Here is a 20,815-nt window from a genome sequence, read left to right on the forward strand (position 1 = left end):
ACTAACCGCAGTATGTTGCTAGTTCTTTTTTCAAATTTTGTTCACTTTCATTCAGATTAAAAAGCATATCTCTCTTGGAAAATGATGCCTTAGGGCCTTATCCAAAAACACAGCCTTTGATAATTGCCTGTGCTGCAATGTGGCTGACTTTATTCTTAAGTACAAGACTGGGAGCAGACTTGCCTATAGGAATGGGCCCCTAACTTACAAGAAATGAGGAACATCCCAAGTGTGTATTTTTTTCCAGGAGAGAAATGTTCATGTAAAAAAAGCCCCAGTTGTTCCTACTTCTAAAATCAGTTTCTTTCCTGTGAGAGCATATTGCAAGACGCTAGCTGTTTCTACATATGAATTACTTCCTCTCTATTTATTCTGCAATATCTTTTAGCATCCAGGAAAAATACTTTTATTGCTGTCTTACCATCTCCAAAAAATGTGGGTGGGCGACACGTTTTTAAGACATAGATATGCAAGGGGTGGCATTTTATTAGAGACCAGTTAAGGAGAAAGAAAAAGAATAACATTTAGCTCTGCACAATGTATCATGTAGCAAATCTTAGCAAACTACTGGATAAAGAACAACACACAACATACGCGACTTGAAATTAATATTGCTGCTTCCTGTCATCATACATAACCATGTCATAGTATGGAAGACCTTATTTTCAGAATGAAAATCTGCCTTGCTAAATGAAATACAGTCATTGAGGGAGCTGTAGCAAGGGAGCAGTTTTACCAGCTTTTAACACTCCTACTGTAGGTCTGTTCAACAGCCTGAGAAAATAAAGGACAAAGTGCTGGAGTTTGATTAACAACAGGAAGCTTTTTGTTGTGGGCATCTCTTGTGGCTTGAAAGCTGTATAATCCATCACTTGACACACCATACCAAAGTAAATATTTTTAGAGAACTGTGTCATTTCCCTAGATAGCATACAGTGCTCTGAGTCAGATTAACTGTTGTGATGCTTCACTGCTCTTCTGTCAAATATTTAATTAAGCAAAAGTTGATCTTTTTTATTAGGTGTTGCTGTTGATTTGATCAATCATGCTCTCCCATGATGTATACACAACTATCACTTAATTCCTTTATTTATTGAGCTTTAAGTAAAGAAGATTATAATGCTAAGTAAAAATGGCACAGGTTCTAGTAGAAATTCTGAATATATTCTAATTAACTTGGTTGGAAAATTACTTCCAAAAGTCTTCATCCTTGAAACGACCACAACTCCTTGATTAATGACAAGGTGCAAATATTCATCCTGGGTTGAAGTGAAAATAGTTAAGGCTGCAAACCACCTCAGATCTTTGTGCAAAATTCTCAGTGATATTTCTGGCAGCTCCATAAAGGAAGTGGGGAGAAAATTTTGCCGTTAGTAAGATCTCTCCTGAGTCCCTGAAGACTTTCTCATTGACCTTGACAGCAACATCCTAAAAGCCCCAGAACAGAAAGCAGCTAATCACATGCTCAGCTTCTAGTCTGTGCCTAACAACTGTCCTCAGTCAGTATAGTTTACTGAACTGATGCTTATGTGACTTGGCAAAAATAGGGAGGCATGAAATAGAAGATGAGCAAACATCCATGTCAGAGAAACAGGAATGCTTGACAGCAAAAAGGAACTGAACTTTCTCTAGCAGTTGAAATATTCCTCACAACCTTCACCTTCTTCCCAAATCCTTTTCTGCAGCAGAAAAAAATGTAAGTGTAAAGATTCCCCCAACTGAAAACAAAGAACGGACTCAAAGGATGTTATCACATTGAGATACTGATGCTGGGGTTGCAGTATTGAGTACAGTAATTTTTTTTAGAAGCAGATCAGCCAGTTTCTACAAGAGAAAATTTAAGATAATGATGAAAAAGTATGATGGATGAACATAAGAGAACTTCAGTCATCATTATGGGGAAGGAAAAGATGCAGAAAGTGTAAGAAAAATGAAATCCAGAAACAAAAGGAAAAAAGAAAAGACAAGAAAAAAATGAAAGAAAAGGCCTCTGTGTCTCTGACAGAGAAAAGATAATGCTTGTGTGGGCTGTGTTGCATCTGGATTCATGGCACATTCTCCCACTCTTATGTTAATTTTTTTTTGCATAAATCAGAAGCAACTAATTAAAAAAGAAATATTTAATTCTGACATGTTCTTTGAACTGGTGTTCCATCTGGTTCTGTTTGAATAGTAAAATCTGCTGTAGTTGTAAAAATTGGCAAGCAGCACTCTGGTAAAGAGAAACAAAAGAGACTCAGTACAGCAGGTTAATACACTAGCATTTCAACTTGAGACATTTCCAGAATTCAGCAAACCAAATCGCTCCAGTATGGAAACTATAAAGATCAAATGTGAAAGAGAAATGCTGCGAGTGGGCCGGGAGAAGCACTGCCACTGGTACACATTAGCTCTGTGTGATATTTGTAGTGTGAGTCTTTGAAGGAGTTTCGTTTAAAAGCAAGGGCGATGCAATGCTCCCCTGAAATGGGCTCACTATATCGTGTGAAATGCATCCAGTGCACATGCGGTGATAGGGAACGATCCTTCTGCTAGTCATTTGCAAGCTCCACCTTAAGCATTCATGTGGTGCTCTGGTGTGACATGATCGTTATTCAGAAGACTCAGAAAATACCTTTTCTTAATTTATTTTTTTTACTTGAAAACTACTTAAAACCTGAACACCAGGATACAATAAACTCTGATAACAAAAGGAGGAAAATGTAATCGTATTGGGATTCTATAGACTCTGGGATCTAAGTAATCAGCATCTTATGCCATTCGAACCCTCTCTGTAGCAATGAAGAGAAAGGCTGATTAACTCCCAGTGCTTTAGAAAAAGATTGTTTTACATCTTGCAGAAGCATATCTTGCTGTGAAATATTACTTCTTTAAAATGAAAACCTTTGCTTCGGCACTACATTAACTTGCAAATGGATAACCTAAGACATGTACAATGACTTGGTCAAAAAAGGAGGAATGTGAATGGCCCCTTTCTCCAGCTAAGATACTTAGGAACCCTTGCTGAGCAATAAATGAGTCAGGAACGTAATACTTTTAATTAACGTTTTCTGAATACTTATTTGTAATTTACATTTAATTTTAAACCTGAGCTTAATCCTCTGATCTGGAATGAAGACAACTATTTAGTGCAGTTTGAATGTAACCTTCCCCAGTTTGTGTTAGAAACTATAGAAAAGGGAAACTCTATAGCAATACTTGCAGAACCACTCTTTTCTGAGAGAAGGGCATAATTGTAGGACTATTTTTCCCCTGAGTGTACTGAGCAACTAATGCACAAATGGGAAACAAGTAATCCAAAGCTTCTCTATCAGACTGCTTCACATGCGAATAACTGGGCTTTGGGTGGAAAACACTGAATTTTGTCTATAAAGTTCTTCTGTTGCATTTTTTTGCCAGCTGCTGTCCTGTTAAAATCAGAGGGTACAGGCAGAAGGTCTTGAGTTGTAATACATTTTGGTATTTTGAATGTAAGTACAATATTACACATGCGTAAACACACAGAAATAACCTCTGCTTCTTCCTGTTTCGCAGCATACCTATGCTAATTGGGTAGGAAGCTGTTAAGTGAGGGGATGATATACTATGCAGAATTAAACCTCTACTGTCTCAGACAGTGCATGTTGATGGTGCAGATAGATCTGACTGTGCAATCACTGTGTTTGGAGTGACTTCCCCTAAAATCACTGGAATTCGCTACACTTAGATATTTTTGAAAGTTCAGGCTTTGGGCTTTCTATAAAAAATAGCAACAAAATGAGGAAGAAGTGCCACTGTCTAAGATTTAATATTTTTTAAGCCTAATTTCACTGGCAATTGGAATAGGTGTATAACCTGTGTCACATAGAAATATATGTATTTTCTTGTGATCAGCTTTCTCATCTTGGAAAATCGGCACAGTCTCTTTAAATCAGTCAGTCATCCACAGGAGTCTGCATTCACTTATTCTCTGTTAAATGGAACTGTCAGTTTTGTTGCACCAAAATTCGATTTTCTATTTCATACACATTGTGTATGATGATTTTAATTTACTACTGGGTCACCAAGCAAGTCACTGTTTTTTTAAAATATGAGTTTCTGCTACTTTCTAGAAAAATGTCAGGTAGCTGCAGTTAGGTGGTGTGGTGAGGGTACTGTAAATGTATGGTGAAAAACAAGAGATAAAGACTATACATGCAAAGGTAATCTTGCTTTTTCCTTGGTATGTCCCTCATAGCTCTGAGGAAATGCACAGGTATAGATGAAATACTTCCAAGGTTGTGATTTGGAAGATCTGCTGCTGAGAGCGGTGCTCTTGTCCCGTGCTGGAAGAGGAAGGGGACAGCAGAAGGGATGGTGGAGGCCAGTGACTACCGAGACAACTTCCCCCCCTGGTGCTAAAGCAAACCAGGGAGACTGGCTGCCCCCAGCTCTGCCCTTCTCTTAACAAAGCCCGCTCAAACTCCAGCCGTGGGGATTTCACTTCTAGGGTTTCTTTGGCCACATAATGGTGCCAGGTTTGTGTATAACCCCACTCTGCCTCTCTAAAAGTTGCTCGACCTCCAGCTATGTAAAGAGCAAAGCTTGATTTCTAAGTGCTGTGGCTTTTTAAAATAAACACAGGATGTATTTTCTTAGTTAAGCATATCATGAAAGGAGGGAACACTCCTATGGATAGTTAATTTTTATGGCCTGATAAGAGCATTTAAAAATTATTCTGTGTTATGTCAGCCCTTCAGCCCATAGCTTGAATTTAATAGTATTTGCAATGGAATAGCCTGCTCCTGTCTCTGTTAGGGCTGAAAGCCACCTTAGTCTATATTAAAATAATCTATAACCTAAATATGACCAGTTAAAATACGCCCTGGTTTTATATGTGATAGGACAAAATGATGTTTTCAGCAGCTTCAGAGGATCAACACCAGAAATTATTTTGGCCCAAAGTGTTCAACACAGGAGGCTGCAATGAAAAGAAAGACCAGACTACATAGGTACAGCTAGATGGTGGAAGTTACGGGTAAATGGTGCTTCTCCGATGAGAAGCCAGTTGTTCCTGGAAACAGAGGAACCGAACCTCAGCTTAATGTTTGGTCAACTGTGTGTTCTCTGCTAGTAGGTTTTGTTTATCAGACAGGTATGGAGTTTACTCTGATGCCTTTTTAAAGAGTTTTTTAAAACCTCAAAAGAAAACATTAGAGGTAAAGCAAAAATGGAAGTACTTCCTTGTTGAAATATACCCTTTTTTCTTTTTTTTTTTCTTTTTTTTTTGTGGGAAGAAGACAAATTGCTTTCTGAAGGCCAGGTATTTACCTCTTGGAAGAAATCTCATTTATCCTCCCACTTTACCTGTTTTGCTACTGCTGTGAAAATGTCACCTAATGGGCAGAACAGAATTAAACTGGGACAGACAAGCAGGATGATACAAGGACAGGGGAGGCAAATAATAGCTCAGGAACAGAAAAACTGGAGCATGGATGCTGGGATGGGGAAGGGCCCATAGGACTCATGAACTCTTCAGCTTCATACTACTGTGCAGGTGTGGAAAGAGTGAATAAAAATGCACAATCGTCTCTGCAAAGCACTCAGCAGTACACCTATCATCTCCAACCAGGGGTCGGCCCCGTGAGAACAGAGACCTTTAGCTCAGTAACAACTCTGCTTATTATAACATGCCTCAGCTGTGCGTTCCTACCCAAGGCTGTATTTCTAGCCACTACCCTCAGTCACTTAACTTCTAGCCTTGAGCTCTACCTCACCCGCCGTTTGACACCTGCCTAGTCTTGTAGATTAATTTACTACTGCTGGACTCAGAAAAATCTCCTTCTGAGATACCTTCCTTCACATCTGCAGAAAGTCCTGGCTGCGGTGGAGCAGATGTGTTGCAGTGCCTGGTAGCTGGGTGGGCGAGACTGCCTCAGCCCCCACGGGGTCTGCAAGCCATCTGGGAGAGAGCTCCCCTACCAAGCAGAACGGCGCAAACAACTGATTTTTTGGCTTGATGGCAGTTTCAAAACCAGCAAACAATAACAAATGTTTTGAGTCAAGCCAAACACGTGAACCGAAAAAAAAAAAGAGAGAGAAGAATGATTTTGTACAGAGTTTTTTAAGTGGCTTTAATTTCTGTGAAAGTAAGTAGAAGAAAATTATGTTGTGATTTAAAAAAACCTGTGGTGTTTAGTTTAAAACCATATTTAAAGGTTTTAATTTCTTTACCTCCTGGAACCAACTAGTGAAAGTGAGATAAATTTACAAAATTATTTTAGTAGATGCTGAATCAGTGCTTTTGCTGGACACATTTTTAATTCGCTATCTCAGCTTTAAATGGCCATCTGTCTTGCAGCCGTTGAGGGGATGTAGGGCTGGACTGCGAAGTGGATGCATAAGTAATTACAGAGTTATATACAAACTACTCGGATCTCCGCATAATGGTTCCCCTGAAAGAACTGCAACTATTATAATGATTAGGCTGGTAGTGGAGGCTCGGAGGGGCTCCGCTTCTGCTGCTCCTCCATATGTTGCGCGCAGGATCGCTTGAAGCCACGCTGGACTCCCCTCTGTATTAGGGCTGATGCTGAAACATATCAGAGGGAGGTAGAGAGGATTTTCTTCTAAACTGCATTTTGCACCTGCACTTCTGGAGCAATAAGGCTGCCAATGGTTTTACACAGTTCTCTGAGCATCCCTTCAGCCTCCCCAGAGTGATAAATCTATGGCTGGGAACTTTCTGGTACTAAAATAGCTCTTAAAGCACTTTGAATAATCAAAAAAACCTTCATACTTTGTAGGGCCCTTTTATTTCTCCCTCTCCCTCTTGTCTAACTTCAGTACTTGCCTTTGTGAAACTCTACCATTTATTCCCATGTCACAGTAAATAAAGGTACGAATGTATCCTGCTGGGTCAATTAACCCTGGTTCTGCGCTGTGTCACAGTCTGTACCGGCTGTGATTTCCAGAAAGGAATATTCTTTTGTCATTCTTTGCCATGTGCAAAGTATGTTAAGACCATAAGATAACTGTAGCACTTTTCCACACAAAGCTAACTCTGCTTTTTGTAATTTCTGGAGTGCAGTTATGAACTGTAAAATGACGTGAACCAAATACATGACTTGTATTCTAAAGTGGTAGAGAAGACAAAGGACTGGCAGTTTTTGTGCTTTCATGTCAGTGTGCTCCCTAATGATGGGCAAGCCCCGCCACAAAGCCTCTGAACTTCAGCTCTCAGTCAGTCCTTCAAAGACTAGGAGAACTGGGAGGCTGAGGTTTCCCAGGTTTCATGTTATTCTATGCAGTAATATTATGCACTTCACTGCAACCTCCAAAAGAAACAGAAATAATACGAATAAAAATAACAGGCATTGTTGACTTGCACTTCCTTGAGCTTTCATGTGAAATACTTAGATAAGCTTGCTCGGTAAAGTCAACCTAAACAGCTGCCTGATGTAGGAATAAACCTGTTAATGAAACAAATGTGCTGTGCAGCAGCATATATAAATACTGACTATATTTTTAAGTGAATACCTGATAAGGAAATAAGCTATGACACAGATGAAAGGTCAAGACACCAAATGATGAACTGCAATTATTTTCAGAAGTGCTACAGGAATAAATCTGTACTAATCTATGTACCAGTTCACATCAGCGATGCATGCTCCTGGGTTTCTCTTACAAAGGAGCAAATAATGAAGAACGTAGGTTACCGCAAATGTAAAGGAATGAAGACAAATGTGGAAGGAAAATTCCACCTCAGAGGTCCCTCTCACTCTGGTGAAGTAGTGTATACATAGAAGTGTTTTAAATCAATGGAAGTATATTTTCCTTGCACGGGAGAGTTAGTGTTAAATAAACAACTGATATTTCAATCAGTGGAAGCGAGGGGGATCTCCCAGGTTGCTTTTTGAGGAGGCCAATTCTTACCTCTCTCTGGCCTTTCTCCAGATCCCTAAATGCTGCAAGATGCAGAGGAAGAATTTTGCACCAGATCAGTTGATATTCCTAGGGCTGACCGGTCTAGGGGTCTAGAAAATTACTCTGCAAGAGTCGTCGGTGCCGAACGGATGGGTGGGGGATGAGGTGGAGGCAGGCAGGCAGAGGCCAGAGGGAGCGACCAGACCTGCTCCCTGTGCCAGCCTCTGACTCCGTCCGTTTCCACATCATACCAGATCTGTGCCCTGCTGAGAAACCCAGCAGCACAAATTTGGGCTGGATTAGCCATTTATGTCATATTAGCCAGAACACACAATAGGGAGTTCATCCTAGTGTATGGCCTTATGTCAGCTGCAGAATGACAGATAATACCCAATGCAGAGTATAACGTCTATTTATGTTAACCTTCTGTTAACCTTTTTTGAACAAATTTGAACTGGCAGAGTGTGTTTATACCACAGTAGTGCTTTTTGGTTTATGGCTGCAAAGTTTTGATCTGATACTAGGATTCTTAAAGCTGGATTTATAGTTTTGTCCAACCCCAGCCATAATATGAACTGAAGACCTTGTGCTACTAACAAACATGCTTTGCTTTCTGGGCAAGCTGGAGGTCTAGCTCAGAGTTACAGGATGAGAGAAAAATTGTGCCACCCAGAAACAATCATCCAGCTTGGCGGGAGCGTACAGATTTGTGTTATATGCATTAGAAGAAACGTTTTGATAGAAAACATACAGCTTCTGCAGTAAAAGTACCCAGAAGGTGTTGCTCCTTGCGGGTTTGAAAACCCACGCCATTATAAGGATTGATGATAGCACAGGTTCCCAGTGACCCTGGTAATAGGCAATCAGTCTCCCTTCAAAACCACACACACGTGGGTCTCAAGTGTCTTTAGCTGACGGCACCTATCCGGCCGGGCGCTCCTCCTGGAGCTTCCCTCGCTCCTGCGCTGCCCTGGGGGCTGCCGGCCGTGACCCACTGGGTTGCCCCTGAGGTGCAAGGGCTTGCGATGCACAGCGGCCCGTGGCTTCTGCTCAACGGTTTTGGAAATAAGATGCAAAATGTTCCCTAAATATAAAGATTTCGCATGTTACTTTTTCAGATGAGTGTAAACCTAACTGCCGTTCTTAAATGCAAACGTTAAATCTACTCTGTAAAAACACAATTACTGCTGCCATGGCAGAAATCAGTTGTCCCTTTTGAAGGAATGCCTTGAAAATGCAATCATAAAATCCCTGCATGTTATGGATTTCATTAACATTGTACTCCCCTAGGATTCCCAATTGCACAATAACAGGAGTTCTTTAAATTTTAAATACCACAGACAGGAACAGTTTCACTGAAACCAGATGTGAAACCCTCGCACTGGCCTTCTTACTGGTTCTAAGTACTGAAACTGGCTGGTAATTGATACCTATTAACATGTTTGTTGTTCAGATTACAGAAATGGAAACACTATACTATTTTTCCTGTGAAAGGATACGTTAATGAGGGACAATGACTTACGTTGCAATGGCAGTTCCCTGCTCTTGATTAGATTAAAGGCCTGTTTTTATTTTTTATTTTAAATTATGCTATTTCACACTGAAGGGGAATTGAGTGTGTGAAATGTAAGTGTAATAAACAAGTAGGCTGAGCTTAAGGTTGAGGAGCTAATAACATCCCATATGACAATAAACTAACTTCATGCTTATTTTTGGCAGGTCTTGTCTCATGCATATCTTTATTCCATTCATATTAGAAAATCCACAGACTTTATTAATGTGTTTTTAAAAAAGAAATTCAATCTGGAGTGACTCTCTTTCTGGTTATAGAGTCACTCCAAAATCTCAAGCTAGTTGAGCAATTTTCAAAAGTGTGTTTGAGGGTAAAAATAAAATGGAGATAGTACTGTGCAGACTTATGGTGTGACTATGCTATGGATATTTTGAATCTAAGCTTCGACATTTATTTCCAAACAATTAAGGAAAGGAACGGACAGGCAACTTTCACTTAGCAGAGCCCGGCGAGCAGGTGGCATTCAGATGAACTCAGGAGTTAGTACCTTCTGAGCCACAAAGGAGCAATCTAGTTTTTTCACCAAAGAATGGGTTCCACATCCACAGATGGAATTCATGCAAATCCATTACTAACAACAAGCCAACACTATTTTCTTAATTCTTTTCAGCGAAATGGTCCGAAAGACGTCAACACCTCAGTGGAGACAATCATATCGCATGCCCTCTAGACGTCCTCTATAGATACCAATCTCCCTTTGCTGATACTTAACTGAGGTTTTCTGTTTCTTTTGTTTTAGCAAAAACATTAACCTTGAAAGGAGGGGTAAAAGGAAAGGAAAGGAGAACTATAATATTTCCCCTATATAAAAAAATGATACACTAAGGAAATTAGTATTTGGAGCTGAATTTTCAAGCTGCTTTGCCCATGTATGATTGTACATATCTCACATATATGATGTAGTTGCATATGCATATTAACAGTTTGAAGGCAGACATCACTACTTAACCAGCTGCAGTGTGTGTGCAGGTATGGAAACCTGCAACTGTGAAAAGATTAATGAATACTGATATACACAAAATCTTTGTCTCTCAAACAAGGGCACGTAGGCAGAAATTTTCACTTTGAAAGTTCCAAGTTCAGCATTGCTGTATCCTTCAGACTGTTTTTTGCTGTTGAATATTTTCTAGAGTTCTTGCACTGTACAACAAAAATCCATTTACACTGTACCGCTCAAAAGCAAATACTTCACGTGACTAGTTTACAATAGCATACAAAACAAAACAGAACAAAGTGACCTCAGTCCTTCAAATACAATGTCCTCCTCCTTTTATAAAATATTATGATTTTTTTTCAGCGGGTAATTTCAGAGTATTTTATTAGTTGCATGTCCTTGGTTGTTTGCCTGTAAACTCTTATGGAGATGAACATCTGTTCCTGAGGATATTTGTACAGAGGAAACATGGGATTTCAATATTTTATCCAGATACAAACTTGCAACATGTGCTTACTGCCAGTGGCATCAAGCCTTTGTAGAAGATGGCAGTTCACATGTGCAAGGACCCTGCTATTGAAGTGTCTGATGGTCTGAAGTGCTTAGCACCCATCTCAAGATTGTCAACTAAGTTTAACAGGAAAGCATTTAGAACACATTTGGAAGTCTGAATTAACACTGTTAGTATTGAATTAAACCATAATAAATAAGTATAAGAATTAATATCCTCCTGATACAAATGGAACCAAAGAAGAGTTTAAACCGTTGTACGTTGTGAAAAGCCAGGGGATGGCATACTCAATCTCCAGCCTAGCTTGGTTGCTTCTGCTACGTAGGTTGAGTGGTAGAAATGATTAACAGCTCCTCTGCGACACGTGTTAAGCACACCTATTGAATGCAATGAATCTTCAAGCAAGACTTTGCAGGCTCAGTCTTGCAAACAAGACCCAGCTCTGCAGCGAAGGCTGCTACAGCCTAGTTGCTCTGTCATGAAGTCTGCCTTGGGGGTGCAGTGCCTCCACAGGGGCCCTGGGCAGTGGAGGAGATACACCAGGCCAAGACTGCTCAGGGAAATGGTTCCAAACCGGGGGCTGGGTGAAGTAGGTGAGAGCTGTGGCATGAGCGTGAGCAGTACAGCATCCAAATAACCACCAACTTCTTGGCTGATGTGGTAGCTGGAGGCAGTGTAAAGATGCTAAAAATTAGGCTCAGTGGTTTATGGCAGAAGGCAAAGGAGGCTGAGAAATTCATGGGCAGGAGGCCTGAAGTACTCTGAGCTGTTTTAAGCATAAACCCCGGAGTAGCTTGGATTCTGTTATGTGTTTATTATTAAGAAAGTTAATGGTTAAAAAAAGTCCTTTGAAACTTTTTCTCAGAAAGATCTAGTTCTAAGTGAAAGGATTAAGCTCGCTCTATATATGTACGTAGTCATCATAACTTAATAAAGTTAATAAGCACACACAACACATGAATGAGATTTGACTAGCTCTCTTGTTTTGATTATCCAGTCATAAATGCGTAAGTGACAACAGAAAAGAAGGAAATAAAGAAAAAGTGGCAGCCCTCTGACCAGATGAAACACATGGAATTTGATTCTGATGCATTCCACCCCTTTTCCATGTGCATTCCATGGATTGCAAGTGGCAATGATTAATAACAAGCCTTGCACTTAGATAAGGCTGGGGAGATTTTAGCATTTATTCCTAAATAAGGAAAAAGGATCAACAGATTTTTTTTGCCGCTCTGAAGTCCGGTTAGGTCCATCATACATGATTACCAAGTTTCCAAGAGCTCAGGATGTGTAGGGGCCCCTAAGCAGGACACCTGAGAGTCCCATTGTGTGCCAAGGATCAGAAATGAAAGATTTCCCCCTCTTTCTTCCCTTCACTAACTGCTACTCAACATATTTTTAAGCTTTCTTGCAGGCAGCAAACCTCACAGGAAACACCAATGTGAACATTCGTATGCACGGCTAAGGCGGCATTGTTTTTATATGTCAGTTAGTAATTTCCTATAGAAAACAACAGAAGCAGGAGGAATCTTTCAAATATATGAACAAGTTTTCAATATTAGTAATATTGATCTAATATGTGGAAGTAATATTGATCTAATATGCACAAGCCTTTCTCTTAGCTTTTGCCAACAGAAATAGAATCTAGGTTACAACTAAGAAGTGTAAGTCAACCGTCAATTAAGATAAATCAGTGGTTTTTTCACCTAGCAGTATTAATACTTGCCTGCTAGTATAAGTTATTTGTATACAGGAATTCATATGAATAATTATAACCTGCTCAGGAAACATGCACCATTAAGCTATGGACCCGATAACAAATAGCAAGCACCAAGCCCAAGTAGACTGACTGACCTCAAGCAGTCTCTTTGTGGCAACAAATGTTTGCGCGATTTCTCCTGTATTAACAGAGCAAAGCTGAGGCAGCCAATCTTGCTAATGAATGTTGTGTTTAAGGACGTGGAAGAATAGCCACTAGACAGAGACCACTGAACTTATTTCATGTGTGACTTATTCTAGAATGGACATAGGTCTTCTGAGGTGAAATCTGAGTGCATGAAAACACCATGCTGTATTAATGCTTAACTGTAATCAGCTAGAGACATAGCACATGCTCAGTTACTGGGACATTCCACTTTAAGTGCATGTTAAACTAATATTGACTTTTCCACTAAACCAAAATCTCTGTTATTTGTGCCCAGAAGACTGAAAAAACAATAGACGTGGGAAGCAGAAGAATTAATCTTCCTGACCTTTTCTTTTTTTATACCTTTGGGAGTCAGTCTTTTTTTGTGTGTCTAATAGGGAATGCGAGCTATTCACTAGCAATGATTCGTAGATTATGTAGAAGTACTTTACTGTGTTATTTTTTTTCTTTCTTTTGCATTCTCCACATTCAATAAACTCCACACAGTATTATTAATAATATCTTTAAAACATTATCTTTTTACCTGTATCCATTCTCTGATAGAATCTTCCCCTGGGGTCCATCCATTCTCAGGGTAATTTAGCCGGGACCTTTCTGAAGACCAGATAGCACTGTACTGGGAGGAGACAGTGATTTGATCAGAGTGAATTTCTCCTGACTCCATGCCCAGTGGTTCCATGCACTGGAAATCTGAAGAAAAATAAATTACCATCATTATTATGGTCAGCTTTTTGATTTAGACTTTGAATAATAAGAACGTTTTCCTGCTTTGAATATGAATATCTAAAGAATTTATTTTTATGTGACTTTGAATTCTTTAGCAACTTTAAGTGAGGCAGTACTGGGCTTATGGTGTCATTCTTAATACTGTCATTTGAGTTGCCATGGCAATTCCTGCAATAATAATGCTATACAAATATTTTTAGCCCAGCATTGTAGCCATTTCAATATAGGACAATAGAATTCTCTTTTCTAGGGTAGCACAGGCACTTCTGTGGATTCATAATATAAAACAACGTATGTTCAACTCATAATTATGCACAAAGCCAGGAAAGACAAACCAGATGACTGTATAAAATAATTTTATTTTAAAACTATTTACTCTGGTACAAAAAGTATGAAATGTTTTAAAAATATTATTAAAATTCTAGGCATCCTCTTTGCATCCTGGACTCTGGAAAGAAACAGATAGACAAAATTTGAATCCAGGCCAGAAGATTATTGACCTAAGGGAATTACGACCTATTCCATAATGTGCTGTATTTTAAATGAGTTGATCATCTCCATTCAATCTCTTTTTGTTGACACAAAAATTACCTAGGTAATTTAGAATCAATTGACGCCCTAGTCACTATATTGAGTTCAAAGCATGATAGGGCATGGAGACTAAATTCTTCCTTCACTCTTCAAAAATAAAGGCTCCAACCCCCACTGAAGCAAGAGAGGCCGGTGGCTTTAGACGGATCCTCACACCCAGATGCTCATGCATCCCCCTGTCAGAAGTTTACCAACCCCGTTGCAAGGGCAGGAGAAAATAACATGTGCTTATGGTTCTGTGCAGGGACTTCATAGTATATAAATATAATTCATTCCTTCATTATCAGTTTAAATTAAAATACCAGTGTGTGAAGTGGAGGCCCTGACATATGAGTACACACTCCTTTTTATCATACCTTCTCTGGAGCTGATGTATCTCTAACAGAGGGGTGGGTCCTGAGCTTTTAATAAGCAAAGTTCTGATTTTTCAATGAAAATTAAAATATTCTGAAAAAAAAAAGTTTAAATCTTTTATCTGGGATCCAGAAACTTCTATTCAGAAATGCTCTCAGTACCTCACAGGAGTTGTAGTTAGGGTGCCCATAACTGAATTATCAAACTTGCTGCCAAACTGCATTTCCCGCGGCGTACCACCCTTTCCCCCATTTCTGTGCTGCTTCAACTTATTAGGGGCCTTGGGTGAAGTATTGAAGCTGAACTACATTAGGGTAGGACTCAAAGTAAATTAACTTCTGCTTGGAATCAGAAGGAGAGCCCTAAGCCACTACAAAGAATGCAAGACATGGTAGGTGGGAGTCATATTAAAATATCTAAAAAGTAGGTGTCTAGTTTGATCTAGACATGCAGGCTTTCCCTGTGGTCTGCTGAGAGGGACAAGTACCTCCTGGGGGCATCTTACATTGCTGAGATATGGAGGCTGAGTTGTCTTCTGGAGGTGACCCTCTCTGTATTGAAAACACAAAGAGCAAGGGTGGCGGAAATTAAACGAGAAGAATCACTCCTCTGTCTAGGCCTGAATCATAGAAAATGTTTCCTCTTATCATCCAAAAGGGTTTTCACACACACTAACTTCTCCTGTTCTGTTGTCCTGTGTTTAAAAGAGCTGAAGACATCCCAGCACAGCAGATATTATTAATTCTGGCTCCAGTGTGATGATGCCTCTACAGCCCAGGTAAAGATGACTGTGGAGGAGATGAACATGGGGACCCAAGTTGCCTGTGCTAGCTAATGATGGGGTAGGAACAGCACCTACATAAGGAAAAGCCAAACTAGCTGGAGATACAGTCTGACAGAGACAGAGGAGAGTGCTTCCCATCCACAGAGGCTGGGTATGTGCCATTCCCTCTTACTGATTATGCATGTACAAGAAAGCTATTAAAGAGGCAAGGGTAGGAAGAGAGGTGGGGAGTAGTGGAGATAATTTCAGTTTACTCATTTTTCTTTTGTTCCTTCTAAACAAGTACATCAAATCTGGATAAATCTGCTCAAAACTCAGTAACTTGAGGAAAGGAGAGAGAGTATGATTTAAAGTGTGTGTTTTATCATTGAGGAAAGCAAGGAAATCTGCAAGGACATGGTGTAACACAGCCTGTTATTTTCCTGCATCTCCCTCACTTCATTTCATTCTCCATCCAAAGGGTAAGCATGAAAATGAGGCAACTGGGAAAAAAATACGAGACAGAGAACAAAGCTTAGATAGCTTATGAAATGGTTTAACAAGAGCACATGTATTAAATGGGTTCTTTTTATTCAACAAATCGATCATCAAAGCTTATTCCATATAATAAAGGAATGCTTGGGATAGTGCATTCATTGTTCATGTTTCATTGTTTTAATGCAAGTGTTCAATTGCTCTGTATTCCTGTGTTTCCTTGGTCAGCACAGTTTTTCACAATAATTACCCAAACTTCCTGGCAATAATGTGGAATAAAACTGTAAGGAGAATTCTCCTTCTTGCACTGCTTTTCAAAGGGCAGCTGTTCTTTAAAAAAAAAAAAAAAAGAAAAAAGCAAGACAGAACCAATCCTTCCCCACCATCTTATTTATTTAAGGTTTCTTTAAAGTTTTATGCAACACCTGGTGTGCAAGAAGACATAACAGAGAATATTTTCCAAGAAGCTCTGCAGGATAGTTAAATACTGACCTTCCGATACACTGCTCTGCGACACGCTGTAGTTTGCTGAGAATCCCTCTTTTGCTATTGCACTGTCAGTGTAAAATACCATTGAAAGGATCCCTGTTGAAGACCGGACACGTCCTGGGTTGTTCTGCCCACAATAACGCCCTATGTGCGGGCCAACTGCAAAGAGACAGGATATAATAGTAAACTACCAGTTCTACTACAACAATAGATGCCACTACAATAGCCTTCTGAAGAGAGTCCCTCAGCAGGAAATAGTGAACCTCTACAGCAGTTCAAAATCACAATCTCATCAATAACTTAGCGGTGAACAATAAATTGCTTATCCTACCCCAGTAATCCTACTTCTAAAATGTTCCAGAGAGCACTTCATAAACCTCTGAAAATGTAAAGAACCAGGATTTTAAAAAATGTCCTTTAAAGTGTGCAGAGAGGGCAACAATGCACAAAATTATATGTACAAAACACCAGAAGTATTTTCCAAAGTGTGATTGAAGCACCTATTTTCTGACAAGGACATCTGAATGGCCTGATTTGCCCACCCAGTCTACAAGATGCTCTGGGAATAGAAGTTCAAACAGCACCTTCCAGGTTTTAAGCTCAATACTGCAAATAATCTGTTAATTTTATAGTGAACTTAGAAAAACATTTTTGCACTCATGTTGAGACTATGACCAATGACTCTTTATGCCCTCCTATTTAGCCTTTCAGCACACCCTCACAGATCTTTTGCCCATATGCTCGATATTAAAGAATACTGTAAAAGAATTCAAGAGGATATATTAATCCTTTCAAAAGAGCAAGGATTTCTTAAGTATATCTCCAGTCATAGAACACACACACATACACACATACATGATCTGTCTCAGTGTTAATAATGTATAAACCAATTCCTGATATTTTTCTGGATTTCCTGTGCAGTGAGATAATCTTTTTCCTTAATTAAGCTACTCAGTTTGCAACCAACATATGTGGCCTTCTAGCACTTGAGCATTCCCTACAGATAGGTCCCTAGGTTGTGGAATAGTGGTACGTCTGTGCTTACAAACAATATGGAAAGATAATGCTGAAACCCATCCATGGAGTCAATCATGAAAATAATCATAAGATGTCATTCTAATGCTTACACCACTGGCTTTCCAGGCTTAAATTAACACCTTGTCATTTCTCTAGGAAGTCCATTTCACTTTCAGTTTAAAATAGAATGTGTTTATATATCCTAATTATTCACAGTTCGAAGAAAATCCTTAGCTAACATAATTTTGTAGTCATTTATTGGCATTTTCCAGCAAGTAAAACAGTTCCAGCTTGGAATAACTTTATTATGTAAGCTACACATTTCTGTAAGGCCCTAGAGTTGCCAGAAAGATGGGGCTCAGATGTTATAGCTCTTGCTGCCAGCATGTGCTTTTCTATCCATATTCTGGCCATAGTTAGTCTTCAGTTGCCTTGGCAATCCCATGGCATTTAAAATACCTGCCTGTTCAGCCCCTTTCCACCAGGGTTGTTCAATGCAGTATTGATAGAATGAAACACCCTATAGAGGATATGAGTTGAATTCTTCCTCATACTAGAAAACATTAAAGCTTTACAGTTTTATTATTTGGAGTGAGAAAGTTGTTTTAGACTGTTACTATTAGTGGCTTTTTAAAACCACAAAATAATGCCCCCACTCCAATTGCTGCAGATTTGGTGGTGGTTTTTTTTTTTTTTTTGCTTTTGCATTTTCTATGTGCAAACAGCTCTGATCCTGCTCTTTCCCATGATGGCTTTCAGCATCATAGCTGTTGATGCTGCTCTGAACTGCAAGAAAATAAGGAGGATAAGGCCACCATGTTATGGCACTCTGAGCCTCCCTCCTCCCATTTCCTGTAGGGAAGCCTCTTTGAAATGACAAACAGAAGAGAACTTTGTTTAAAGCAGACAGGCTTTAAGATTCCCCATGACTCACTGGTTTATAATTTTTAAGACATATTTAGTGATTCTGCATTTCAGTCTTCTACAGATTGGCCCTGCTGTCACAGTACTGTTCCCTTTGCTAGCTATGTAGATGCAAGAGCCAAAAACTTGCAGAATATGACACAAAGAGGTATTGAATTCTTTTGCACAACATGTAAACCTTAGCCTACTGAGCTAATATGGTATTGATCTAAGCAGAGCTCGATGAAATAGATATTCTTATTCTTCTTACATAAATAGCTAACATAAAGTTCTCCTTTTTTCCATTCAAGTCTTGAAAACTGTTGAACGACAATAAATTATCAAATGTTTCAGGTGTCACCACATCAAATAAATGCTGTGTGGGGAACACCATCTGAGCAATCATTCAGGGGATGATACTGCTGTCTGCTTAGGTAGATGATGCTACTGCTTTTTTTTTTACCATCTTCCTGACCCTTCCTTACGAACCGAGATGGGCTTTCATAATAGACCATATACAGTTCCAAATGGGAATTTTAGGGCGGCAGGTGCTGAAAAGTCATTAGGCCCAGAAAGGTCTTTGCAACATCTACCTGTAGACCATCATGTTGCTTTGTCAGCATCCTCCAGGAAGGCTGACTTCAAATATAAGTCACTTGGAAATGTCCTCAGTGAAGGACACTTCTACATTACCCACAGAACAAGACATTTCAGTGAGCCAGCTACTTCATTTGACTGCCCATGCTGTAGCTATTTCTGGGACCTTGGCTCTTCTTTCCACCGGCATAGTATGATATAGAGGAAACCTGGGTAACTTTCAGGTTAAAAGATGGAGGGGCAACTAAGAAACCTGTTTTGCAAGCTTTTCCCAAAATGCAGAATCTAATTTTAGAACTTGAATAAATCCTTGATTATTCTTAATATGTATGTTTGAAGGTTTACAGATCTGAGTGTGGAACATATAGAATATGGCTGGCGGTTTAAGACTAAATAGAAACCTTATCCTTATTAAATCTTTTCTTTTCTAGTGTTTGCCCTTCTGGACAAAGATTATCCGTATCAGGAAATTTTGAGACTTTTTGAAATACACATTTGCCCATCCAGTTGAAATCTTAGCTTTTGGAATTCAGTTAAAAGAACCCCAACAAAACACAAGCAAGGAAATATGGTATATCAGACTTCTAAAATATTAAAAGAAATGTCATGTTAACTAGCCATTTTACTGAATTTTAAAGCTGGTCTTTAAAAATATGCTGGTGTGCTGTGGACAGTATTTTCACAGCAGTATGATTGCTATTGACAAAACATTTGCACACAATTTAGGATGCTAAAGAGAAAAGAACTGAAAAATGAATCCCATCCTCACAGTCCACTATTAACCTACACTAAGCTTGTTTATGCTCTTGTATCTTAATAGTTTCTCACAAGAGTGTAGAAAGCAACCACAACAGAGGGGAAACCCACTTAGATTAATAGCAACCTTCATTTGCACTGATGTTAAAGACTGAAGCATTCTGTTTTGCTCTGTAATTCAGTGGAAGCTCTTGTGGTATTGACCGAAGCAGCAATGCTTAGCCTGTGGTTCTCAAGCCATATGTAAACTTTTTAAAATTACTTTTGAGCCCCTAGCAGACAGTCTATAGAGCTTCAAAGAGAGCTGCATGATGAATATGTGCAATTCATCACTTAAGCTAGTCCTCATTTTGAGTGGGCTATTTTTCTTAAAAATCATCAATGGACTTTTCTCAGCCGAGGCAGGCTGAGGTATATTTGTGCCTTGGGCAAAGAAATTTTTGGAGTCTAGTTTATTCATGCAAAATCACATATTTTTATTCTGTGATCTACTCACTCTCCTGCTCTAACTCTACCTGTTATCTCCTTCAAACCATGGTCCATTTTCTGCACAATATTTGTAATGTACACCTGTAGTTCCCGAATATTCTCCAACAGGTTTTGTTTCACTTATTGCTTTGTTTTAAAGAGACCAAAGGGTGCCCTTGGCATGCAGTTATGCAGAAACAAAATGCCAGGTTTGAGGCATTCCTGAATGCCTACCATTCCCCTCCTGAACCAGCAAAACACTTTTACACCAGTGTTTAACTTCAGATCCATAAGTGTCCTTGGTGAATTCTTTTTGAAGTCAATCTAACTGCTCACATGCTTCAAGGATAAGCACATGTTTTGCAGAATCAAGACACAGGTACTCAGCACTTGCCAGATTCAATCCACTAAAAGGACAACCAGGTAGGCTGAGGGCTCCGTGATTGTGACAGAGCATTTCACGGTTAACGTCTTTGTGAATGACTGTTATAGTTGCTGGCAAACTGTCTAACAGAAAATTGTTTTCCATCAGAAAAAATGGCAATTACGTAAAAGGAAAATGTAAATGGGAGCATACTGATTTTGACATATCCTTTTAAACATCATTGTGAAAATTTGTTTAAGAGAACATTTCTCTTTTTTTGCTTTTTTGAGGAAGTAAGGAAACAAAAAAATCACAACTGTAGAAAACAGCATATTCATTTCCTGCTGATCTCTAGTGACTGTAGCTGATCAAATTCTACAGTGAAAACATTTTCCACTTATGTTGGGTTTCATCTGCTCTAACTTAGGTATCTAAATTTGCTGTCTGAGTTAGAGATCCATAG

The 20,815-nt window shown here is 39.3% G+C and overlaps 1 protein-coding gene across 4 annotated transcripts in view; it reads right to left on the reverse strand.

Moving 5' to 3' along the window:
• NRP1 (neuropilin 1) overlaps positions 1 to 20,815 on the reverse strand; it is a 116,730-nt gene that overhangs the window by 39,851 nt on the left and 56,064 nt on the right. For all 4 annotated transcript variants that reach the window (XM_030009748.2, XM_030009746.2, XM_041122402.1 and 1 more), the window contains exons 6-7: positions 16,251 to 16,406; positions 13,353 to 13,519 (exon numbers count right to left, since the gene is read on the reverse strand). In XM_030009748.2, the coding sequence (XP_029865608.1) occupies positions 13,353 to 13,519; positions 16,251 to 16,406 (323 nt within the window). The remainder of the gene's footprint in view (positions 1 to 13,352; positions 13,520 to 16,250; positions 16,407 to 20,815) is intronic.

Source organism: Aquila chrysaetos, chromosome 3 (genome assembly GCF_900496995.4).
Source record: "Aquila chrysaetos chrysaetos chromosome 3, bAquChr1.4, whole genome shotgun sequence".
NCBI classification, from domain to species: Eukaryota; Metazoa; Chordata; class Aves; order Accipitriformes; family Accipitridae; genus Aquila; species Aquila chrysaetos.